Source organism: Salvelinus fontinalis, chromosome 32, assembly GCF_029448725.1.
Source record: "Salvelinus fontinalis isolate EN_2023a chromosome 32, ASM2944872v1, whole genome shotgun sequence".
NCBI classification, from domain to species: domain Eukaryota; kingdom Metazoa; phylum Chordata; class Actinopteri; order Salmoniformes; family Salmonidae; genus Salvelinus; species Salvelinus fontinalis.
The window spans coordinates 13,697,303-13,723,235 of record NC_074696.1 but is presented as its reverse complement, the minus strand read 5'-3'; the positions used below and the strand labels follow the sequence as shown (position 1 = coordinate 13,723,235).

Sequence of the window (25,933 nt, the reverse complement as noted above, 5' to 3'; positions counted from 1 at the left end):
TGATAAAGTAATGTTAACTTAATTAGAGGTGCAGTTCTTAAATCTTCTAGAGTATTTTTTCCCCCATTGCCCAATCGATGTTCTTTGTAGTGACAGTAGAAACCATAGGAATGCTGTGGTACAAACTGTAAAACATACGGTGACGTCACTGAAGTATGCGCATTGACCTCTCAACTCCAGATGCGGAGAATGTAAAAAAAAACATTACAATTATGTTACATTTGCATAAATAATGTTCTTCCTTTTAAACATATGTCTCATGTATAGTTACTTTTTTTCACAAAAATACTTGTCAATTTACCTTCCTGTTTTCTTTGTGTACAGTGAGGTAGTACGCAAACTACTTAATCATGCTCGTACACAACGAGGGTTGTTGTCTTCCTATTATCCGTTTGTGTGCTCGGTAGCTACTAAGCTTACCAAGAATGACAGTGCCAATTTTGGATAAATGCTTCAAGCGGAGAAACTGAATAGTTATTTTTTACGACCATCTAAAATATGCCAACCCGAGTTATCGCTGTGCAAGTAGCTAGAAGGTACAGGTTAGCGAACATTGGCTACATCTCGACGGGGTTTTCTCCTTCCCTTGTCTGTCTCGTCTGTTCTTGTTGAGGCTGGATAGTGATTTAGTAATTCATTAGCTAGCTAGTCATTAAGTTCAAGCTCGTGCCCAGCCAGAATAGGATGAACTGGCTTTTCCCCTTATCCAAGGGTTCCGGACCTCTCCCACCCCTAAATAGCTTGCAGCAACAAAGACAACGGCAGATCGAGTCTCTCAAAGCTGCCCACTCCAGGTAAATCAACATCACGTACTAGCAATGCTAACTAGCTAGTTATGGCTAATCCGTGGCTTGTCAGCCTTGATATCTAGCTAAAGTATTTGCTACTATTTAAAGCGTTGTCACAAGGTGTAATTAGTGTGTATCGTGCGATGTCTAGCTAGCTAGCTGACGTTATTCCCCCTCATCGCAACACCGACAGTTGATGGGACTAGGTCAGATTAAAGTATTATGTATTGTTTACAAGTAACATTAGAGAGAGATGCCTCTCAGCTCTCTTCTAGATATTCAGCCTAACTTTATAGGTGACATAATTGTAACGTTATGTAACTAATATGAACAATATGTCTAATGTATAACGTGTATGTCACTATCTTTTTCAATATTCTAGCTAGCTAAATACGTTTTGGATTGACGTGTTGGCACCTTTCAAAGTATTGTGTGTAAGGTGGATAAACTGGTTTGTATCTAACGTTATACGTTTCGGTTTTCTTCTCCTACAGCTTAGCAGAGATCCAGAAAGATGTGGAGTACAGAATCCCTTTCACAGTCAACAACTCAACCATCAGCGTCAACATGTGAGTGAGCTGCACGTTTACAGAGTTAGCATTAACAGATGCATACATGTTTACGTTTTAGCATCAACAAATGAGCATGTTGTCCTATCAGTGTCAACATGTATGTAAACCCCAATAGCTCATCCTGCCATTGGTTTACAGTAGAGCTAGGTTAATCTTACATTTACCTGGCTATGTCTGACTTGTTGATTATTTCTTGCAGGATCAATAGGACTCAAACCCTCAGAACTCATAGGCTACTATCACTTTCAATGACCTCTCTCTCTACCTTTCTCCCCCCTATCTCCCTCTTCTCTTTCTCATCCTCTGCAGCTTGCTTCCGCCTCAGTTTCCCCAGGAGAAACCAGTAGTCAGTGTGTACCCTCCAGTAGGACATCACCTGGTAGACAGCAACAATGGCACCATGGTTACCAGCCCCCTCATTACCAATGTAAGTACTTCTCAACTAGATCTGATGTTATTTAGGTCTACGTCAACAATACAAGAGACAAGGGTAGCAAAATCTGTGGTGATCTGAATGGTAACCATTTTATGTTTTTCTCTAGGTATTTATACTTGTTTCGGTACTAGTTCATTGTCTGTATAAGGGCAGGTGTTGACATGGAGGCAAATATCTGGTATTCATGTGCTTGTCATGAAGCTAACAGGCCTATGTTAATTTGTTCTCAGTTTGGAATGCACTCAGATCTGGGCAAAGTCATCCAGAGTCTCCTGGATGAGTTCTGGAAGAGTCCACCGGTCCTGACGTCTGGCCCCACCGGCTTCCCTTAGTCAGTACCACACACACACATAACATGTCATCATGTAATTTTGTTGGCCGTTGAAGGCAAATTATTTGGGTTGCATGTAATATGCAATGAAAGGACGATCAAAAGGTGTAAAAAGTCACATGAGACGGCCATAATAACTGCCATAGCTTTACAGTGAAGGATACAAGGAGGCAGAAAGACTAGCTCAGTGACTAGTGTCATTTACCTGAGTACAGTTTCTTCAGAAAGGGAACCCAGTCTCATCAGCTTTCTGTTTCTCCCATCTTTCCTCCCTGCCATCTCTCTCTGTGGTGCAGTAACATGTACAAGCCGTCGGGAATGCCTCCCTACCCCACACAGAGCTTCCACTACGGGCTGTGCCCCGTGGGCCCCACCCCTCCTCCCATGCCCCACGCGGGTGTAGAGGGAGCTCACGGTCACTGCCCTCCCTGGGCAGCAGCCCCTGTCTACGGCCTCATCACCGACCTGCCTCTCCCTGTACCCACCGCAGACTCCCAGGTAAACGCACTACCACAGGTTCATTGAAGTGTAGTTTACCCAGTAGATATCTGGCTAATACCGACATAATACCTAAATGTATAAGTTAAGGAGACTACTTGGCATGGAGTTTAGACGCCCCAAGAGGTTTAATGTAGCAATGTTTCATCAGGACAGACTAATAGCCACATACTGACCTGTTCTTCTAGTTAGAATCATTGGGGGCATCTATTATATTATTATACTTTATTTTCAAAACACCTCACCACCACCAGCCCTAAGCACACAATACCCTAACAACTGTTGCCAGGCACTGAGGCCTGTCAGTCACCTGCGGACTAGAGCTTCTGTACTGGAGTACTGCTGTGATGGTCAAGTGCTTAGCTACTTGTTTTATGTGTTGGTTAGCTACATAAGACGTGATATCACTCTGTCTGCAACAGGCTGGGTTGAACGGCCACATGTACAAGATGCCTGAGATTCCTGAAACATTTCCTGAGCTGTCTGAAATGAGGTATGTGCATTCTGCCACTGGAGTTTAATACGTCGCCCACTTTTTGGGCCGCTGAGTCCAAATGTAACGTATGAGGACACGACTCAAATAAACGTTTAGATATAATGATATGTATATAGGTTTCAGTGGAGACTGGTGGGAGGAGCTATAGGAGGACAGGCTCATTGTAATGGCTGGAATGGTATCAAACATATGGAAACCACATATTTGACTTTGTTCCATGTATTCCATTCCAGCCATTTCAATGAGCCCGTCCTCCTATACCTCGTCCCACCAGCTTTCACGGATAGGCATGTAAATAATTGACAGCCAATGATAATCAGGGATATTCCATCTTGTTTGGACAATAAAGTTATATTGTATTCCAATTCTGAACCTTCATGTTTGGGTTCCCATCACTTAATCCCACATCAACCTACATATTAGCGTTTTCCTCTCCCGTGTTTGAGTTATTTATTTGTATTTTTACAAGTGCCAGTTTAGCCAGCCGGCTAATTTTCAACCGCAGTCTCTGGGCAGGTTATTAAAAACAATGACAATATCAATACAGACAAACAATGAGCAGTAAGCACATGCAGAGCAACATAGGACAAGCAACACGTAGCAGGCAGAAAGAGCAACATATAACAAGCAACAGGCAGACAGAGCACTGATAGAACAAGCAACATGTAGCACGCAGACAGAGCAACATATTAACAAGCAACACGTAGCACGCAGACAGAGAAACATAGAACAAGCAACACGTAGCAAGCAGACAGAGAAACATAGAACAAGCAACACGTAGCACGCAGACAGAGAAACATAGAACAAGCAACACGTAGCACGCAGACAGAGAAACATAACACAGAAAGCAACTAAACAAAATATGTAAAAGCAACAGTGTTTCCACACCACACAAGCTACAGACAACATGGAAAGAGGCAATACAAAGATAGGGATTATGTTCAAATCTGATTGACCTTTAGCCATGTCTTCATGTTTTTTTTGTGAAGATGTGATAGGTGATGCAGTTGTTTGTGTCTGATTGCAGTATGTTCCAGACATGGGAAGCTCTCACAGAGAAAGCAGATTGACTAAAGGTGCTTTTCCTTAAGGGAACTATACAGTCACCTCTCATGGCAGACCTTGTGGATCTGCTGCCATGGGTTTGGGTTTTATGTTTAACAAAGTCCTGAGTGGAGGAGCCAGGCCATTTAGGATCTTGAATACAAGACATGCATCAGTTTATTGCACAAGATTTTCCCAACTCAGGAGCTCATGCTTTTTGAGGATGTAACAGTGATGATGGCTATTGGGCTTCCTATCAAGCACTTTGAGAGCCTGTTTGTAGACAGACTGAATGGGTTTTAATGTTGTACAGCAAGCTTGGGCCCAACTAGTTAAGCAGTATGTTAAGTGGGGGAGTATCATAGATTTGAAGTACAGTTTTTCTACCTCTGTAGTTAAACAATTTTGCATGAATCGCAAATTAGCTTAGTTGAATTTCGTTATTTGAGTTACCTTGTTCACCTACTTTTTATAAGAGGTTGGAATCAAGTATGATTCCAAGGTACTTAAAATCGGATACCACGTGGAGCTTTTCCCCTGACACAGACATCTGGCTCAGCAGCATCAGTTGTCCTCTTTGTGAGGAACATGCAGACTTTTTTTTTTTCTTCATATTGAGATGCAAACATGAGTCACTGAGCCGCTTTGTAACCTGGACCATTACAGTAGTGAGTTCTTGTGCAGCTTGTTGTTTGCTCTTTGCATGCACATATATCACTGTATCATCTGCATACATTTGAACTTCAGACCCAGTACAGACAGAAGGCAGATCATTAATGTACAGGCTGAACAGGAGGGGCCCCAGTATTGACCCTTGCGGCACGCCCACATCATAGCTGAGAGTGGGCGACAGCTCATTGCTCACTCTGACACACTGGGTTCTGCCTTCAAGGTATGATTTCATCCATCTGTCCCACCATATCCCTCTCTGACTGACTGACTGACTGTGTGTGTATTGTCCCCAGTGTGTCCCAGCTGAAGGACATGAGTGAGCAGGAGGACGTGCTGCTGGAGTTGTTTGTGTGTCTGCCCCAGCTCAAACAGGTCACCACTGACAAGGAGGAGCTGGTCAACAGCATCGTGGACATGGCCAGTGAGTCTCCCTACACACTAGTGGTGTTTGCTAAACTTGACTGGGCAGTGGGTGACACTGTATAGCCAAAGCCTTTAGTGTTTTCTTGTGACCCACCATGTACACACAAACAAATGCTAGAGCAAGGACCATGGTTATTATGAGCTTCCAGTCATGCTAACGCGAGTTAGCAACGGCTCCAGAAACGACCTACAACTCCCTTCAAACTGCACACAGAGACTTAACATTTTTTATCTATGAGTTCATCTGACTCAGTAAGGAGATGAAGCGCTACTATCCCAGAAAGCCCAAAATCACAAACTCTCCCCAGAGAGCCCAAAATCACAAACTCTCCCCAGAGAGCCCAAAATCACAAACTCTCCCCAGAGAGCCCAAAATGACAAACTCTCCCCAGAGAGCCCAAAATGACAAACTCTCCCCAGAGAGCCCAAAATGACAAACTCTCCCCAGAGAGCCCAAAATGACTAACTCTCCCCAGAGAGCCCAAAATGACTAACTCTCCCCAGAGAGCCCAAAATGACTAACTCTCCCCAGAGAGCCCAAAATCACTAACTCTCCCCAGAGAGCCCAAAATCACTAACTCTCCCCAGAGAGCCCAAAATCACTAACTCTCCCCAGAGAGCCCAAAATCACTAACTCTCCCCAGAGAGCCCAAAATCACTAACTCTCCTCAGAGAGCCCAAAATCACTAACTCTCCCCAGAGAGCCCAAAATCACTAACTCTCCCCAGAGAGCCCAAATGCTCAAACTGTCCCCAGAGAGACACTTTTGGTGTCAAGCTCGTAATCGCTATGGTTACACAGATCCTCAGTCAGTTCATGTGGGCAGGTAGTGAAATGAGTGTGTGCTAGAAAGTGGGGAAGTGTTGAAGCTGAGTTCACTGCTGCCCTGGGACACACACTGACATGTCTTGGTCATCTCTCTCCCAGAGAAGAACCTGCAGCTGGAACCTCAGCTGGAGGGGACAAGACAAGAAATGCTGTTCAAGGTGAGAATTTGTATTTTTTTTTAAGTCAGTTAAGGACAAATTCTCATTTACAATGACGGCCTAACAGGGAACAGTGGGTTTAACTGCCTTGTTCAGGGGCAGAACGTCATATGTTTACCTTGTCAGCTCGGGGATTCAATCTAGCAACCTTTTGGTTACTGGCCCAATGCTCTAACCACTAGGCTACCTGTCGTTGAATAATACACTCTCACTGGCTAATGAATGCAGAAGGTCTGTCTGTCAATATACGTTAGCAATCACACTCTACCTGTATGAATGTCTCATGACAACTGTCAGTTTGTTACTAACGTTATAGCTGATACCACCTTGTACCATTGAGCCAAGTTGAAATGTTGTTCGGGATCAGTCCTACTGCTATAGACGGTATATTGTGTTGTGAACGCTAGTTGTTCTTACTTGTTGTGTTGACAGTACGAGCAGCTAACCCAGAACAAATCGGCCTTTGAGACCAAGATGCAGAGACAGCATGACATCAGTGAGGTGAGGTGTTCCCTGCACTAAACACACACGTGATGATCAGATGTTTTCAAACCTCAAAAGTAGATCAATATTGACAAGTCCACGACCCAGTCCATGACCTAGTCCACGACCCAGTCCATGACCTAGTCCACGACCCAGTCCATGACCTAGTCCACGACCCAGTCCATGACCTAGTCCACGACCCAGTCCATGACCTAGTCCACGACCCAGTCCATGACCTAGTCCACGACCCAGTCCATGACCTAGTCCACGACCCAGTCCATGACCTAGTCCACGACCCAGTCCATGACCTAGTCCACGACCCAGTCCATGACCTAGTCCACGACCCAGTCCATGAGTTGTTTTATTCGCTGCTCATCTTGTCCATGTTTTTGGGGTTGAAACATATAGATTATTCACAACACAGCTGATGTTGTGGGGTGTGGATTTGGCTTGACGTTTGAGTCCATTTTGAGGTTTGAAAACCAAATAACGTAGTTTTTTTAAGTGTCGTCCTATGAACTTGTGTTGTTCTCCAGAGCTGCAGCCTGAGTGCCCTGCAGGCTCGTCTGAAGGTGGCAGCCCACCAGGCGGAGGAGGAGTCAGAGGAGACGGCCGAGAGCTTCCTGGAGGGCAAGACGGACATCGACGACTTCCTGGCCAACTTCATGGAGAAGAGGACGGTAAACTGAACTGTCAAAGTCAAGTCAACAAGCTGACAGAAAGTCATGAAAGATTGATACCAGCACACTGCAGAATTCAACCGCAGATGTATTTTTCAACACGTCTTTGTTGTCAAAACGGTATAAGCATTCTATAGTGTGGGGATGGATATGTCTGTCTTTCACCAGTAACTGAACTAGCAGAGTTAGAAGAGAAGGATCATGACATAGTCCACGAAAAGAGAGCCGGGAAGCATTGAGCTGTTGTGTATGGAGAGTCTGTATAAACATCTCTGTGGTAATATGAACAAGGTGTACTGCAACAAGTCAACAACCAGGAAATGGGATTCTATGTAAATACTGTCTGTTACACAGTAGTCAATGTTTGATTTCATATTTGGACTTGTGTGTGTGTGTGTGTGTTCTCGCTGTACAGCTCTGCCACAGCAGAAGGGCCAAAGAGGAGAAGCTGCAACAGTCCATCAACACACACGGACAGTTCCCCAGCAGCCACTGAGCCCCGTCCCCTTCCCCCTCACACATGTTTATAAAAGGTAAACACACTAACGCTACTCTGTTGGAGGAAGTACATACTGTACGAAAGGGTTTATGGAATCTGACCTTAAAGGGGCAATCTGAGATTCAAACAACTACAAAGCTTTTTTTGGTAAACAGCTGGAGAAGTGTAACCTCTCAAATGCATAGATGTAGCTATGGATGTAAGGACTGACTATACTTGAGATCAATGATGGGTTTAACAATGTTCCATTTTTGTCTTACTTGATCATAGGCTGCATTTCTTCTCTTCTCAAGTATGGAGTTTTATCTACCAGCAACACAACCCTAAAGAGACGAGAAGCACATCTTGGTGTTGAGAGGCTAAGAAGCAACTATTGTGGTATGAATTGTAATCCTGAACTAGGCTTTTGAACTAATTTCAGTATACAGTTTCCAGTGATGATGATGGTTTGGGACTTGTCTCATACATACGTACCTACTTGAATTTGGACGATGAGTTTGCTAACGCTGCCGGACACCCAACTACAACGGATACTGTATTTAAATAATGTTAATAATAGGCTTTATTATAATCAAAGACACCTTGTACTATGTTATTTAATTTCTTTAGGTTAATAAACCATTCAGAACATTTGTTTACTAAGAATTCCTGAATTTTTTTCCCAACATTAACATCTGACCAGTGTGACTGAAATGCACAGTCATGTTCACAACCTCATGTACACTATTCCGTTCTGTAAAAGAACGCGCTTTAAACCAGCACATCACATGTAATTTCCCTTTGACAGTGAATAGTTTATTTCAGGTCATTTACAACAACATATACAGTGAACACTAAACAGGACAGTGGAAAGGATATCCATTGGATGTAGCCATGACAATTCCTCATACGGGTTGGTTGTTTAGCAACAAAACCGACGCGTGTGCAACTATGGGGCAAAACGGACGTGGTTGGCTTAGATTGTTGACAACATGTAAACTATATTTAGTCTCCAATGTTTATTGAAAACAAAGTTCCACAATGAGTACTTGTCTCTCAAATAGATTGTTAGTTGTTGGTTAGCTAGCAAATGTTAGCCATATTAGCATAGATCAAAACAAGACATGGTCTCAAGAACAAGATGAAACGAGCCACCTAGGATCCCCCACATGGCAGTTTGTGATCTGGCCATCCAGAACCATAACACGGCTTTCTGCCCCTTTGAAGCGCACACACATCTTTTCGTGCTGTTGTCAACTAACCCGTCTGTAGGCAAGAGGACAGAAACAGAATGGCACACAGGCTAACTAATGCTACCTATCACAAAGAGATTTGAGTTCCAAAATCCCCACCCACATCCCACTCAGATTGAACCACTGTGTTGGCCATGCATTCTAAGTGGTGCTCTGGTGTTGAAACATTTCTAATGTGTCCTAAGTGTTCATACTTCAGCGCTAGTGAATGCACTCGTATACACAGCAGTGGGAATAACCATCTGAAAAGGTTACCGCCGTTCAATGGGCTTTCCAAAGGAAAGAGTACGTCTCTTCATTACTAATAAGCAGCAACTTTCACTTCAAGAGCAAATAAAAGCCTAGTCATGGCAACGCAGACATTTCTGTTCATCCAGGCTAGTTGAGAAGTGCAGTGGTTCTTCATTTGTGTGAAGGCAGGTTATTGGAACGAGACAGTAAACATAACTAGATTGGGTGGTGATAAATGTTCCAAGAACATGTGCCATGTTATCTGGGTCGTGTTCATAAGTGCAGAACGAGGTGAAACGGTCAATAGTTTCCTGAAGGTTTTTTTGCCTCCTGATCACAACCATGATATACCACTGGGAAACATTGTAGCCTATATGCTTGTTCAGACTTCAGAATGGACAAATAGATTTCGGAGGGGTAGTCCTACTTGGTGCAACCAATGTAATGCATTGGTCTGAAGGAAAGTACAAACAAATGTACATTGTTTTTTTCTGTTTTAAAATGTTGTACAGTACATTGTAACTCAACCTAATAGCTTAAGACAAAATATTGCACACACCAGTATTTTGCCTTTGCTGTAAACGTTTGGTCCTGGAATATTTTTGTTCACATTTTACACTAGTATGGGGTTCAAACATCCACTACAGCTACCCAGTGTTACCACAATACCCGGCAGGTGCTCACGTTGTGCTCAGATACTAACTACACACAAAACAGAACAAAAGGATCACAAGTCAAATCCAGTCCAATTGGCCCCGTCTCAAAACAGAGACCTCTGTGATATTCAATTGTCAAGGCAACCCCCCCTCCGACAAGCCCCTCATTGATCGCCATTTTTGCTCAGGCCGTGCAGTAGACGGCCTCGTCGGGGTCCTTACTGTCGTCGGGGCTGCTGAGGTCGGCCACGCCTGATTCCATGTCGCTGCAAGCCGAGGAGAGGTCGTCGGGGCCAGGGCCCTTGGAGGGCCCCAAGAGCAGGGTCATAGCTGGGCCCGGGGGCCCCCCCTGGGAGGGAAAATAGTCCTGAGGGGGGCTAGTGAAGGGGCCATCTCCAGTGGGAGGAGCCAGCCCACCTGGCCTGCATTCTTCCTCACACACTTTGTTGGTCTTCTGATCCGCATTACCCTTAGTTTGATCCCCCTTCGTCAGGGCTGCAATCCTCTGGAAGATGGACAGATGAAAAAATGAAAAGACAAGTGTTACCAGTAAGTCTGGGATAGAATATGAATGAATCACTATGTCTATAGACTACTAGCAGACTACTGTACATGTAACGGAAACCCTCCTGTTGAACGCCCCTCTGAGACACATTTTCTTCAACTTATCTTTGACTTGGTGTTTGCCCCCTCCCCTGTAAAAACCCAACAATATAGTTGTTAAAACAGCATAAACTAGTTAATAGTAATTCATAATGATAATAATACATTGCTAAACTTAAATTGGCCTTAAAGGGCAGCGTTCATTGGGAGCGTTACGCGAGCGTGTCTGTATGCCTTGTTTGGTGCCCGGGTTGGCCGTCCCTCCCGGTGCTACCTCCTGGTGATTGGTCAGCTCCTCCTCCAGCTGCTGAGTCTCCTCCCTGACAGCTGTCAGTAAGTCAGTGGGCGTCTGGCGTGGGGGCGCGCTCTTCTCCACGCGGTTATACATGCCCTTCCACATCCTTGGAGACAAGATACACCGTACTACAACTATTGAACAAACCCTCTGGATCTAAACTGTACTATAAAGTAAAGTGCTTTCTACAACAGGCTACCATCTGATGGATTTTAGGATTTTAACCCACAACCCTTCGTCTCAGATGTACCCAAAGACACAAAGTCAATAAAAACCATTCAGTGTCCCAGACCTTCTAGCTTTTTCACTCTTGTTTTCCCAGTGAGTCTACTGAGAGGGTGCAGTAACTCACTTGAAGCAGTAGGGGGTGGTGTTTGGCCGTAGCATCCCCTGAGTCTGGGTGTGGTCAGCCCTGTACAAGGGGTTGGCGTACTGTGCCCTGTCCTTCCACAGCTGGTGCCACAGGGAGTGAGTCCTCTCACGCAACCTGGCCAACGTTGGAGAAAACCACACCAGATGTGATACATGAGAGGGGTTACAGTACAGAAGAGCTTGCTGTAAGAAAGGCAGAGACCTGCATGAAATGGGATTGTAGCGGCCTTATGAACCACAAGGTTGTTAGCCCGCTGAGCTAACACAAGTATTCACGCCTCAGGCAAGGTTATTCGTGTAACACAAGCACGGTTCACTGAACTACCTCTGTCACATTGGCGCCCTCAGTCTCACCCCATGTCCCTCCTCTCCTTCTGGCTGTTGCCCAGGAAGTTGCCGTACTGGCAGGAGTAGACGTGTCTGTGCAGCTGGACCAGGAAGCGCTCGTTGAACTCAAAGGCACAGGGGAACTGCTCTGACAGCTGCCACACACACTCCAGGAACTGGTCTATCACTGGGGACACCTCCTTAGAATCACCTTCCAGATGGTTGTACCTGCAGAGAAGGAAAGCCTGCGGCTTAAAACACTTTTATAAGGAGTTTAAAGTGTCAATCAGCAGTAGAAACAATAACGAAGCGGTCTCCCTGCCCCTCAAATTCATAGACAGAGCTATGGATGCAAGGATTGACCGTCCAAAAGAACAAAATTATAGTTGAGGCTTAATAGTGTTTGTTTACATTTTCTTTAACTACAAACGTTGGAGTAAAACAAGCTTCTATTTTCGCCACTGCTGATTGCCCCTTTTAAGCAGATTTAAAGAACTGTGAGGGAAGTGTTTCGTATCGACTCAATGCTACTTTCTAATAACTAATTAGAAAGGTTCACGCAGGTGACTGACTGATCGTGTATGGAGGAATCCTCACTATCCCTGTTCCTCAACTTGACAGTATGTCGAGAATATTGCTATGGGAACAACCGAGGTATCGCAGAGACAGAGAGCCTCGTGAGGTATTGCTCAGTCACATGTGCGAGCCACCGGTAGTGATTAGGAGTTGGGTTTTTAGACAAACATGTGGGACGGACTGACCTGTGTGAAAACTTGTGACCGAACGACACCCAGTCCCTCTCGATTAGCAGCTAAAAGACAGGAAGAAGAGATTAAGTCAGTCTTTCTTGCACCCGACGGGCCAGTTTCCCAGACCAAGATGATGTCTAGTCCTGGACTAAAGCACATACTTCATGGAGACGCCACGGTCCAGACAACTGGCCTCACGTGTGCTAAATATATCTCTGGATTGGATCACAGTAGAAGAGAGTCTGTATGTGCCCTGATTTAGACTGTAGATAGTGTGTGATGAACGGAAGCTAAAGCCTTACCATGAGTCCCTTCATAGTCCTGTAGTAAGGCTCCAGGAGAACACTGGCTACAGAGCAGGCCTGGGCCGTCCTGTCCCAACCGTCCGAACAGTGGACCACCACACTGATACCCTCCTCCGCAACCGCCTACACACACACACACACATCACAGTATGACATTATTGAAATTGATACCCATTGTGTGTGTGTGTGTGCGTGTGTGTGCTCGTGCGCCCTGCCCAGTGTGTATCACCTTGGCGATGAAGACGCCTGCGTCCAGCACGGCTTTGATGTGCTTCAGCCAACCGGAGCTCTCCAGCCCCAACAGGAAGTCGCCCATGGAGGGAGTCTTGAGTTCACCCACTATAGGGTCAACACAGGAAGAGAGGGCAGTCAGTCATGCATACACACACACAATGTGGGACATTCACAAGCCAACCCAAAGGAATGCATGAACCTGACAACTATGTGCATGAACTGAGTAGGAATACTGACTGACGTTCAGTAGAATGTTGGCCGTGGTTGGAAGAGAAAGAGGAACTCATTACCGTCAATGATCTTCTGCTGGCTGTTCCTCATCACGTGGATGTTCTCGATGCCGATGAACTGCAGTTTGATGTTGGTGTAGTGGTCCTCGTTCTCATAGCCTTTTCCAGCCGCCCGGTTGGCCATCGCATTCAACTGGAGAGAGATGATAATCATTATATCACAATACAGTCAAATACGTACTGTTGACGACATCATTACATGTTACATTTTAGTCTTTTAACAGACGCTCTTATCCAGAGCGACTTACAGGAGCCATTAGGGTTAAGTGTCTCGCTCAAGGGCATATCGACAGATTTTTCACCTAGTTGGCTCTGAAATTTGCACCAGCGGCCTTTCGGTTACTGGCCCAACGCTCTTGACCGCTAGGCTACCTGCCGCCCATTGATATTCAGCTTTAAATCGACAAAGCCTGGAGAGAGACTACAGTCTGAGAGCCAGCATGTGGAGGGTGGATGGATCAGATGTCCGCCCAATTCAAGGAGGCTTCAAAGAAAACGAAATGCCATTCATGTACCATTACCCCCCATTGACCTTACAGTATATCGACACTTCCTGACCCCAGGGTCTATCTATGGTGACCTCTGACCTTTGGCCTGGTGTCCACCACATAGATGTAGTCGCTGCTCGGGTTGGACTTCATGATGGCCTCCAGCATTTGTTCATCCTCCTGGGAGCGAGCGCTGAAGCCGGACAGGGGCTGACTACAGCGGCAGATAGCAGCCTGGGAGAGAAGGGGTCAGACGCTGAAGTGACTGGTGATGACATCCAGCTCAGAGCAAGAGGTGGTGTTTAACACTACTCATACAGTGCTAGTATCCTGCGTGTGTCTTGGCAAGCCAAGCAAAAGCCCACATTTAAACAGTCATGAAAGTCATTTGAAATTTTTAAACAGAAAACACAATATTCAGACCCATGACTGGTTCAGGCATAAGAATTAAACATGGACGAATCACCTAAATTAAACAAACATAAAACAACTGTTCTCCAGAGTCAACCCACACCATTGACCCAGATAGTATTCCCCATCCACTCACTAGGGTATCCTGGTGGAAGTACGTCAGGACGGGTAAACGCCCTCGGCTCCGGAACTTAGAGCTCCCCACGATGACTGGAGGTGTGGCCGACTTTGGCACAAACAGCTCTGATGGGTACGTATCACACACCTGCAGACAGAGAGAGAAAGTATTTAGAGGAGGACTATACTACTAACCAGTGGTTGGAACCGGTTCACAGAACAGAAAACCGGAAAAGAGCAAAAAATGTCAAGGAACAGAAATGAAACCTAGAAAAAAAAAAATGAACCCAACTGTTCCGGAACAGAACCGGTTAATAACGTTCTTTTACGTTTCCAGGCATTTTTTTCTCTTCTTTCTAGTCCCACAACAAAACGCCTATGCAAAGCCCTTACTCTGTCACTCAAACGTAGTCCAGTGTCTACCTGCAAACTGAAAATATTTGCCTGTGCGTGTGCTTGTTTGGCTAACTCCCCTCTACGAAGCACAGGCTACTGTACAGACGTTACAAGCTTGATTCAGAAGAATGGGAGAGAGATTTTTCATTGGCTAGAGAAGAATGGATGAACCTTTTCAATGCTGATAATTTAGGGTTAGTTATAACATGTCACGTTGGATTTATTAACTACAACATAGTAAGATGTGTTTATAATTCTTGGGCCACTCTGCACACACAAGCGTGTTAGCAAGCTAGCTCAAAGGACATTCAAAGTTCCTCCATAGAAGCTGCTCCTAGGTATAATTCTGTGGATAATTCAGAAAATGCATGTCATAACTTCGCTTCAAGCCTCCTCAATCCTCTCGCTCTCTCCCCACCCGCACAATTTCAGTCGCATGTTGCGCCATAGGCTACACTTGTCTGTCCATCATGCATGTAAACAACTAGCTTGCCTGCTCTATCCACACTGATTGGCGAAGTAATTTTATGAGCTAACTGTTAAAAACTGTTGTTTTCACAGGTTAAAAAAGGAACACAAAGGAACGATATAAACTGCTTCTTTATTTGGCTTGGAACCGGTTCAGAACTTTATTTTGCTGGCCGGAACAGTGGAATGAAACTTTTTTTTTATTTTTTATTCTGTTCAGAACGAAACAATTGGAAAATTATTTCAGTTTCAACCCCTGCTACTAACCCAATAGTCAATATCAGACCCAGACTGAACAAACCCAGTACTCAACATCAGATCAGGACTATAACTCAATACTCTATCAAAACCAGAAAAATCAACAGAGGACTGTACTAACCCTGTACTCACTATCTGATTAGGACTATAGTGGTTAAAATCAGAAGAGGACTGTAATACTACTAACCCTGTACTCGCTGTTGGCTGGCGTGCTGACCCAGAGGTTGTTGGGCACGCCCATGCGTCTGTAGTCCGCCTGCAGGTCTAGGAAACTCCAGGACTCCTCCCGCTCCTCCTTGTTGGCATTGGGATTGATTGACAAGCAGTAGAGCTCGCTATATTTCTCTGGGCAAAACAGATAGAAACAAATGATCATATTTGATCATTAATCATGTTGGGATCGTATGGAAGGACAAGCAGTAGAGCTCACAGTAAATCTCTTGTGGACAACAGAGAAACAATACAGCAGACTATCAAAGGATCATACTATGATTCATATTCATTTAACCACTGCACAATAAACGATTCAGATTCATTTAACCACTACACGATAAATGATTCAGATTCATTTAACCACTACACAACAAATGATTCAGATTCATTTAACCGCTACACAACAAATGATTCAGATTCATTTAACCGCTACACAATAAATGTATTGGCAGCCTTGACTGTTTCAGTACAGTTTAACTGAAGTCACAGAAACAGGTCACTGCCATCGGCATCCATTGAACAAGTGAGTCATTCAAACAGGACAGAAACCCATTTCATCAACGTTACTATCCCACTGGGGACAGGGTTTCTTGCAGTACCGCAGATATAGACAACAAACAGCTGTTACTGCTGTTACTGGGCCACTGGTCCAACTCCCCTTATGCCCATAACCTTTGAGAGGTGAACCTAACCCTGAAAACGTACAGTACACCCTCCTGAACACACAAAGCCCAGGGTCGTGATCAGCAGGGCAAACTGATCCAAGAGCATCCTGACCGCTGCACTCTTATGTACCAATCTACACCCTCTGCTGTTAAAACAACAATTCAGGTAGTATGTTTTTTTCAATTTTACCAGGTAAGTTGACAGAAGAACAGCATCGACCTGGGGGATAATTACAGGGGATGAATGAGACAATTGGAAGCTGGGAATGATTAGGTGGCCATGATGGTATTTATGTAATGAGGCAAGTCAGTTAAGAACAAATTCTTGTGTTCAATGACAGCCTAGGAACAGTGGGTTGTTCCGGGGCAGAACGACAGATTTTTACCTTGTCAACTCAGGGATTCGATCTTGGAACCTTTCAGTTCGTACGATAAGTGTCATGGGATCTTTAGTGACCATAGAGTAAGGACTCCCTTTAACGTCCCATCCGAAAGACGACACCATAAACAGGGCAATGTCCCTGGGGCATTGGGATAAAATATGTTTTTTATATATACAGTGCATTCGAAAAGTATTCAGACCCCTTGACTTTTTCCATATTTTGTTACGTTACAGCTTTATTCTAAAATTCATTAAATTGTTTTTTCCCTCATTAATCTACCCAAAATAATCCATAATGACAAAGCAAAAACAGGTTTTTAGAAATGTTTGCATATGTATAAAAAACACACAAAAAAAACGGAAATATCACATTAACATAAGTATTCAGACCATTTACTCAGTACTTTGTTGAAGCACCTTTGGCAGCGATTACAGCCTCGAGTCTTCTTGGGTATGACGCTACAAGCTTGGCACAACTCTATTTGGGGAGTTTCTCCCATTCTTCACTGCAAATCCTCTCAAGATTTGTCAGGTTAGATGGGGAGCGTCGCTGCACGGCTATTTTCAGGTCTCTCTCGAGATGTTTGATCGGGTTCAAGTCCGGGCTCTGGCTGGGCCACTCAAGGATATTTACAGACTTGTTCCGAAGCCACTCCTGCATTGTTTTGGCTTTGTGCTTAGTGTCCTGTTGGAAGGTGAACCTTCAGCCCAGTCTGAGGTCCTGAGCGCTCTGGAGAAGGTTTTCATCAAGGATCTCTGTACTTTGTTCTGTTCATCATTCCCTCAATCCTGACCTGTCTTCCAGTCCCTGCCGCTGAAAAACATCCCCACAGCATGATGCTGCCACCACCATGCTTCGTCGTAGGGATGGTGCCAGGTTTTCTCCAGACTTGACGCTTGGCATTCAGGCCAAAGAATCTTGTTTATCATGGTCTAAGAGTATTTAGGTGCCTTTTGGCAAACTCCAAGCAGGCTGTCATATGCCTTTTACTGAGAAGTGACTTCTGTCTGGCCACTCTACCGTTAAGGTCTGATTGGTGGAGTGCTGCAGAGATGGTTGTCCTTCTATCTCCACAGAGTAACTCTAGAGCTCTGTCAAAGTGACCATAGGGTTCTTGTTCACCTACCTGACCAAGGCCCTTCTCCCCTGATTGCTCAGTTTGGCCGGGTGGCCAGCTTTAGGAAGAGTCTTGGTGGTTCCAAACTTCTTCCATTTTTAGAATGATGGAGACCATTGTGTTCTTTTTGGTAACCTTCCCCAGACCGCATGGCGTGGTTTTGCTCTGACATGCACTGTCAACTGTGGGACCTTATATAGACAGGTGTGTGCTTTTCGAAATCATGTCCAATCAATTGTATTTACCACAGCCTGTTTCCGCTTTGTCATTGTGGGGTATTGTGTGTAGATTGATGAGGGAAAAAATAATTGAATCCATTTTAGAATAAGGCTGTAACGTAACAAACTGTGGAGAAAGTCAAGGGGTCTGAATACTTTTCCAAATGCACTGTATATATATTTATTTCTTTTTTACCAGAGGAAAAAGTGCCTCCTACTGGCCCTCCAATACCACTTCTAGCAGCATCTGGTCTCCCATCCAGGACCAACCCTGCTTAACTTCAGAGGCAAGCCAGCAGTGGCCAGGTGGTATGCTCCTGGCAGTACCTCCTTGTTCCATTCCAATTCAAAGAGTGTTCTCCCTACTGAGCAGGACCCAGGTGAATGGGCTCTGAAAGGTGATAGTCTCTCTCACCTGGGCGAGAGAGGCGTGCGAGCGAGGCCTGGACATCCATGGCGTCCCTCTCCTGGGGGATGAGCAGCTGAACCACCTGGAAGTTCTTAGTGTGGACGACCAGGTGGCTTCCTGAAGGGGTGGTTGGCGGCCGCTCCACACTGGCCACCATGCTGTGGAGCACCTGTCAACGACAACCGAGAACTCTCACAGACGGTCCCAATTCGCTCCCTTCCCCTCGGCAACAACTAACCCTTTGACGTTTGCAGATCTGTAAGGGGATGGCAATATGGTGGAAGCTCTACCACTATACTGCTGATACCTATCCATATCCCTCAGATCTGTAAATATCGAAGGGTTAGGGCCAATGGGAAGGGGGCCGGCTGTCACAGTGGCATCTATTGCTAAGTTGAAAATATAAAAATTCTGGAAGTGGAAGGGTAGGCAAGTTTTTTGTTGTTGTTTTTTAAAATTTTCATTCAGATTACTCAACCGCAGCAGTCGTCTGTCAATAATGGACAGCAGACATTATTACATAAGTATTAGTTGGGTGTTATGATAAGAAATGCATTTAATAACTGACAAATTACATTTTTACTAAACTATAGTTTTTATGAGGATAAGAGAACATGTTGCAGTTTTAAAGCAAATTTCCTGCATTTCTACACTTTGTTGGCATGGGGCTGGGAAGAAAATGTGCTATTTTATAGCTCATCATGCTCTTGTTCACATTATGCCATGAGGCTGAGAATTTGTTTTTTAGTTTTAAAGCTAATTTCCTGCTATTCTCCAATTTTTTTCATGAGGCTGAGAGACAATTTAGAAGATTTTGAAGCTGATTTCCTGTAATTCTACAAATGTTGCTATCATATGCTATCTGGGGGCCCACGACCTCCAGGGGGGCCCCCACCATCTGTGCCTGTTCGGGAATCCGGCCCTGAGAAAAGGGTTCCACTCCTGTTCACTTCAGTAGGCCTAAATACACCGACAAATCTCACATGTGTATGAAGGAGATATCCATTAAAGAGGAAATGTATTGGATGTGGTCCATTGACTTGAGGCGAGTCTCCAAAGTGCCGGAGCAAATCAATACTATCTTCCTGAGAAGGCAGGAAGGAAGCCACACACAGGGTAGATAGGGGGGTTGTGTCAGAACAGTGTCAGGCCAGACGACTTGTGATAGGTCTCGTGTCAGAATGGGGTCTGTCGAAACAACTGGTATCACTTCCTAGCTCCTACCCAAGTCTCTCTGCGTGTCTCTGGGTTGTTCTCCACGAAGATGGTGTGTGTGGCAGAGAGGTATAGCGTCCCCACCGTGGCTTTCCTAGGGGCCGTACGGTCAATCAGGCGGACATTCTCCACCTATAGGGCCACAGACACAAAAACACACACGAGTATAAATGGGGTCAAAACGGAATGTAATCATATCTATAGGCTATAATGTACTGAAGTGTGTGACTGACTGTCTTGGTGGAGGCATATCTTCTCATAAAAACAAGGTTATTATAGAACTCAATGTTTACACATGTTGTCGTTGTAGATATGAATGTCTGACATTCTGGAATGTTAGAACTGTTTCATTGAAGTAACCTACCGCAGGATTCTGTAACAATGTGTCCTTATTGAGGCCTATTGCCTTTATACTAGAATCCACAGTGGGGAAATTCCCGCGGCAGACTAGAATAAACATCAAGAAGCCAGGACAAGAATGAAACGGATTGTGCAAATTCGAATGTAAAGATTTACAGGCATGCCATCATATGAGCTATGTTTTTGAGTGTTCATTTTTGTAACAGTTTAACCAGGAAAATACATTGCGGAGAATATAATTGTTATATCTTCAGGAACCCTGAATATACGGGCCGTTGGATACATGGGAAAGGGGATGGCACGAATCAGCAACGTTGTCACATCTTTAGAAGAAGCAACTGAAATGCGGTTTCATTTAGGAATAGGACTAACTATACTCAAAGAATAGGATGGAAATTAAAATATAGGGTTGGCTTACCTTTGGCGTTCGGATGTGCTCCATCATGGACCGCTTCGATCAAAATGGTGCGCGTAGAAATAATCCGAGGTCCTGGTTTTGTGTTTTAAAAATAGAGGATCTTGGTTCAGCACAAAAATCGCGCACAATTCATATTGTCTGTGCGTTGGATATTAGATGGGGCGCCTCGCAAGTACGCCATGGTTCCCCCTATCCTATTCTGTACAATAGGAGAATCACCCTGCAGCCACTCGGGTGGGTGATTATGACAACACAGTCGTCACTAGTTACCCCAGCCACAAAGTCCTAAACCCCGCCCATTTCTACAATTTCTCTTCTTAAAATGTGATTTTAAACTTGACCTTAACCGTAACTTTAACCACGCTGTTAACTTTATGCCTAAACCTAACCTTGAATGAAGACCAAAATGCTCATTTTTGTTTTCATACATTTATACGATATAACTGTGTGGCTGTGCTATCTAGTGGAAACCCAACAACACGGATCTTATTGGCAAGTATTGGCCGTGTTCGAGAGCATCAAAATGACTGAAAGCGACTGCCGATTGACTTATCTACAAATCACGTTTCATCACAAATAACGACTCACCACTAATTGTAGATCATTCAGTAAAAATTTACCCATGATACATTGCGATTTTAATCCTCTCGAACACGGCCATTACTTCCAAAACGGCGCCTGCGCACATCACTAAGCGATGAGCCGGTGGAACTCAGGCAGTGCTGTACGAAATCTTTGGGACGTTCCTACCCTAAATCCTACCCTTACCCTAACAATTTTAAATGTAAACTTCGGAAGGGGATCAGCTCATATCCCAGGGCGATTATTATTATTTTTTTAAATAAAAGTAATCTAAAGAATACATTTACTTTTTGAGACGAATGGCCCAATTTAAATGTGAAATGTATCAATGTATTTTGCCGTTTAGCCTATTTAATCTTTATAGTTAGGTTATCCAAATATTAGCCTGTCTGTGTGTGTATATGTGTACATGTGTGTTTGGCCATGACCTGCTTCTGCTATAAGGTTGATTGTTTACGTGCTTTCGGACTTTGTGGGAGAAACACATGCTTTCATGTGGAAGTGGATGAAGTCACACCCAGAGTCGGCCATGAGTACCACAAATTCAGATAGCTGACTAGACTAATTTACCAATATAAAAATTGTTCGCTGACATGGCTAATTTGAGTGACTGTCAGTTTTTTTTATACCTTTATGTAACTAGGCAAGTTAGTTAAGAACACATTCTTATTTACAATGACGGCCTACCCCGGCCAAACCCGGACGACGCTGGGCCAATTGTGCGCCGCCCTATGGGACTCCCAATCACGGCCGGTTGTGATACAGCCTGGAATCAAACCAGGATATGTGGTGACGCTGCTCGCACTGAGAACCGCTGCGCCACTCGGGACTTTCAATGACCGACTTAACAGGAGAAAAACTGCTGCGGCACAACCAGATTTAGAACTACCACTTTGTGTATTCCACTGTTCTAACTCAACAGTAAATTGAGTTCCTAATTATTGTTTATTTGTTTTTGTCGGAGGGGGGCACTAGCGGCCGGGGGCCCTACCGTTTATGTCGCTTATGCCTGGAGCCCACCCACAGTATGTGTTACATAAAATGTTATTGTAATGTAAACCTGCTCAGAAACAAAGTTATTACATGGAACTACAGCCTATTATGCAATTTTAGCCTGTGATCGGTTGGAATTTTAGAGGAATTGGGGAAGTTGTATGATTATATAAGTATGACAAGATAAGAATGTGTGCCAATGACTAGAGAGCATTTCTACGTATTCCAAGAATCGGATAAAGATGCACAATTTATCCAACGGTTAGATCCATGAAATATACATTTTTGTATGATGGATAAGCCTTTAACCCTTCAATTGCAATTCAAAGATAATTCTCCAATATAATAGTTCAACATTTCTCTTATTTCACCTTTTTATTTTGATGGGGTATTATCTGTAATCCAGTCAACTATATACTGTATTCTGACCCAATGGCGCTGATTTGACACGGACTGTATTTGCCCACTAGATGGCAGCCGAGATTGAGAAATGATCTCTGCCTGCAGCATAGCATACCGCATACCACTACCATAAGAGGCTGCTACACCAACTTTTCAGTTCAATATGCCCGGTTTTTATCAACTTTTTCCTTTGACTGTAGGACGTCACCAATTAATCTATATAATCCTGCGTTTTTATCTGAATTTCGCGAAGGTTAAAAAGGTTACAATGACGCCATAGTCTGCACAGGTGAATAGTGCAGAGAACGGATTGCATGATTTTGGCATTTCTCTGGCCTCTGTCTTGTTGTGGAGTCTGGTAAGTGTTGCCCTTTTGACTAACGTGCTGTTGTAGCGTTCAGTTGTAAACAAAACTCTTGTTATTTGCTAACAAATGTTAGGAAATGTTTTGTTTTCAGTGCCAAACTAATAGAAATGTTCATGGGCTAATGTGTGTATATTACTGTGTAACTTGGTTAAAGTCTATCTATCACGGCTTGTCTTGAAAAGGAGCCACTTTCTTGGAGCCACTGTGTATGTAGCCGACAGTTCAGTCTGAGGCTGTGTGGCAGCCCATTGTCCTAAAGAGCTGAGTAGAAACAGATATGGGTTGGGTTAAGTAAACTTGCTCAATAAAAATACAGCATTGAATGTGTTTTGCTAAAAATGTGCACTAGTAACCCAGTTGTCGTGTGTGTGTGTGTGTGTGTGTGTGTGTGTGTGTGTGTGTGTGTGTGTGTGTGTGTGTGTGTGTGTGTGTGTGTGTGTAGCTGCTTGTCCTCTGTCTAGTTCTACACCCCTGTTCAGCAGTCTACACCCTTTGGTGCTATCCCTTTTGTCATCATTAGTGAATGAAAGTATTAAAGTGATTCCATGCCCCACTATTTGATCACAAGATGTCAAACACTCACCTAACTTAACAGTGAAATGTCAAGAGCATAATGGTTTTAAGTTAAACACTAAATCTGGAAAGATTATCCTACTATAGCCTTAGATAATCTACGCCTGTCAGGAGATCTACAATACAATATGCTGGAGGGTGGCAATGAATAGATTATTGACTTACAGTATACAAAAGTAATTAAGTAAGCCTTGTATAAGTAAGCCTTGTATAAGTAAGCCTTGTCTGAGCCAGAAAGGCTCCAGCCCCTCAGGCCGATCTCCTCCTGTTTCAGTAGCATGAGGCAGCTTGATGTACAGGTACACCCTCAGGACAGGACGCTAGTCCAGCTCCTGTTTCAGTAGCATGAGGCAGCTTGATGTACAAGTACACCCTCTGGACAGGACGCTAGTCCAGCTCCTGTTTCAGTAGCATGAGGCAGCTTGATGTAAAAGTACACCCTCTGGACAGGACGCTAGTCCAGCTCCTATTTCAGTAGCATGAGGCAGCTTGATGTACAGGTACACCCTCTGGACAGGACGCTAGTCCAGCTCCTGTTTCAGTAGCATGAGGCAGCTTGATGTACAGGTACACCCTCTGGACAGGACGCTAGTCCAGCTCCTGTTTCAGTAGCATGAGGCAGCTTGATGTACAAGTACACCCTCTGGACAGGACGCTAGTCCAGCTCCTGTTTCAGTAGCATGAGGCAGCTTGATGTAAAAGTACACCCTCTGGACAGGACGCTAGTCCAGCTCCTGTTTCAGTAGCTTGAGGCAGCTTGATGTAAAAGTACACCCTCTGGACAGGACGCTAGTCCAGCTCCTGTTTCAGTAGCTTGAGGCAGCTTGATGTAAAAGTACACCCTCTGGACAGGACGCTAGTCCAGCTCCTGTTTCAGTAGCATGAGGCAGCTTGATGTAAAAGTACACCCTCTGGACAGGACGCTTGTCCAGCTCCTGTTTCAGTAGCAGGAGGTAGCTTGATGTACATGCTCTGGACAGGACGCCTGTCCAGCTTGATGTAGATTAGTGTTTGGAGCCAGGGTATTCAAAGCTCTATGTTGACATTGAACCTTCTAACCTGCTTCTATGTACAGTCAACCTTCTAACATTCACTATGTGCAGTCAGTACCCTTCCTTTGGCAGTGAATACATTTGTGCATTGATGTAGAAGGTGTGTTATGCCAAGCCTGGGCTTATCCCAGGGCCAATACATGGTCAGTTTGTCATGACTGGGCATTCCTGCCATAATGCCATCAGCTTCTGGGCTGTTGAGACAAGAATTACATCATGACATAATGTCCATGCCATCGCATTACACCGATGGCTTGGACTGGGAGGAAGAGGAAGTGTGTGTGGGGTAGAGCTCTTGGCTGCCACTGCGGCAATGTCTCCTCTTGGGACTGTAGGGGAAACTATAGTTTAAACCTGGAGGTTAAACTAAATACTCTCTCGCTCTCTCACTGCAGTGGAGAAAGGGCAGGCTGTCTGTGATGAATAAGCCTTCTGTTTGATTACCTGAGTGAAAGGGGACGAGAGGGGGATACTCTGTATATATGGGTAGTTGCCAATTGTCCAAACGAAAGTGGAAAAATATTTTTTTTCTAAAATTAAAGTAATTAAAATTTAAAAGAAATCTGCAAAAAAAAAAAACATCCTCTCACTGTCAACTGCGTTTATTTTCAGCAAACTTAACATGTGTAAATATTTGTATGAACATAACAAGATTCAGCAACTGAGACATAAACTGAAGAAGTTCCACAGACGCGTGACTAACAGAAATTTAATAATGTGTCCCTGAACAAAGGGGGGGTCACAATCAAAAGTAACAGTCAGTATCTGGTGTGGCCACAAGCTGCATTATGTACTGCAGTGCATCTCCTCCTCAGGGACTGCACCAGATTTGCCAGTTCTTGCTGTGAGATGTTACCCCACTCATCCACCAAGGCACCTGTAATTTCCCTGACATTTTTGGGGGGGAATGGCCCTAGCCCTCACCCTTCGATCCAACAGGTCCCAGACGTGCTCAATGGGATTGAGATCTGGGCTCTTCGCTGGCCATGGCAGAACACTGACATTCCTGTCTTGCAGGAAATCACGCACAGGACAGTGTGGCTGGTGGCATTGTCATGCTGGAGGGTCATGTCAGGATGAGCCTACAGGAAGGGTACCACATGAGGGAGGAGGATGTCTTCATTGACAACAAGCTCAGTCCGATGATGCTGTGACACACCGTCCCAGGCCATGACGGACCCTCCACCTCCAAATCGATCCCGAGACAAAACCGCGACTCGTCAGTGAAGAGCACTTTTTGCCAGTCCTGTCTGGTCCAGCGACGGTGGGTTTATGCCCATAGGTGACGTTGTTGCCGGTGATGTCTGGTGAGGACCTGCCTTACAACAGGCCTACAAGCCCTCAGTCCAGCCTCTCTCAGCCTATAGCAGACAGTCTGAGCACTGATGGAGGGATTGTGTGTTCCTGGTGTAACTCGGGCAGTTGTTGTTACCATCCTGTACCTGTCCCGCATGTGTGATGTTCAGATGTACCGATCCTGTGCAGGTGTTGTTATAATGGTCTGCCACTGCGAGGACGATCAGCTGTCCGACCTGTCTCCCTGTAGCGCTGTCTTAGGCGTCTCACAGTACGGATATTGCAATTTATTGTCATGGCCACATCCGCAGTCCTCATACCTCCTTGCAG

The 25,933-nt window shown here is 44.6% G+C and overlaps 3 protein-coding genes across 5 annotated transcripts in view; 2 read left to right on the top strand and 1 right to left on the bottom strand.

Annotated features, from left to right (window-relative positions):
- The first annotated feature begins 320 nt into the window (after positions 1–320).
- LOC129830782 (vacuolar protein sorting-associated protein 37A-like) lies at positions 321–8,540 on the top strand. The gene is made up of 12 exons (XM_055893503.1): positions 321–794; positions 1,283–1,357; positions 1,670–1,787; positions 2,027–2,127; positions 2,424–2,625; positions 3,048–3,118; positions 5,131–5,258; positions 6,188–6,246; positions 6,679–6,747; positions 7,266–7,409; positions 7,825–7,942; positions 8,179–8,540. The coding sequence occupies exons 1-11, from the start codon at positions 685–687 to the stop codon at positions 7,903–7,905; spliced, it is 1,158 nt and encodes a 385-aa protein (XP_055749478.1). The 5' UTR covers positions 321–684; the 3' UTR covers positions 7,906–7,942; positions 8,179–8,540.
- A 141-nt stretch (positions 8,541–8,681) lies between these two features.
- LOC129830781 (myotubularin-related protein 7-like) lies at positions 8,682–21,025 on the bottom strand. Of its 3 annotated transcripts, none has more exons than XM_055893500.1 (14): positions 20,339–21,024; positions 19,570–19,692; positions 18,352–18,514; positions 15,528–15,685; positions 14,238–14,366; positions 13,790–13,924; positions 13,203–13,335; positions 12,908–13,017; positions 12,676–12,801; positions 12,386–12,435; positions 11,652–11,852; positions 11,278–11,412; positions 10,905–11,031; positions 8,682–10,532 (listed from the first exon to the last, which is right to left on the bottom strand). In XM_055893500.1, the coding sequence occupies exons 1-14, from the start codon at positions 20,363–20,365 to the stop codon at positions 10,212–10,214; spliced, it is 1,938 nt and encodes a 645-aa protein (XP_055749475.1). In that variant the 5' UTR covers positions 20,366–21,024; the 3' UTR covers positions 8,682–10,211. The 3 variants fall into 3 exon arrangements, with proteins under 3 accessions (XP_055749475.1, XP_055749477.1, XP_055749476.1); XM_055893501.1 differs by having other exon boundaries at positions 10,415–10,532; positions 10,865–11,031; positions 20,339–21,025; XM_055893502.1 differs by lacking the exons at positions 18,352–18,514; positions 20,339–21,024 and having other exon boundaries at positions 19,570–19,654.
- Positions 21,026–22,469: 1,444 nt separating this feature from the next.
- Positions 22,470–25,933, top strand: part of mtus1b (microtubule associated tumor suppressor 1b) — an 83,305-nt gene continuing 79,841 nt past the window's right edge. The window contains exon 1 of the mRNA XM_055893490.1: positions 22,470–22,673. The gene's annotated coding sequence lies outside the window, so the exon portion shown is untranslated. The remainder of the gene's footprint in view (positions 22,674–25,933) is intronic.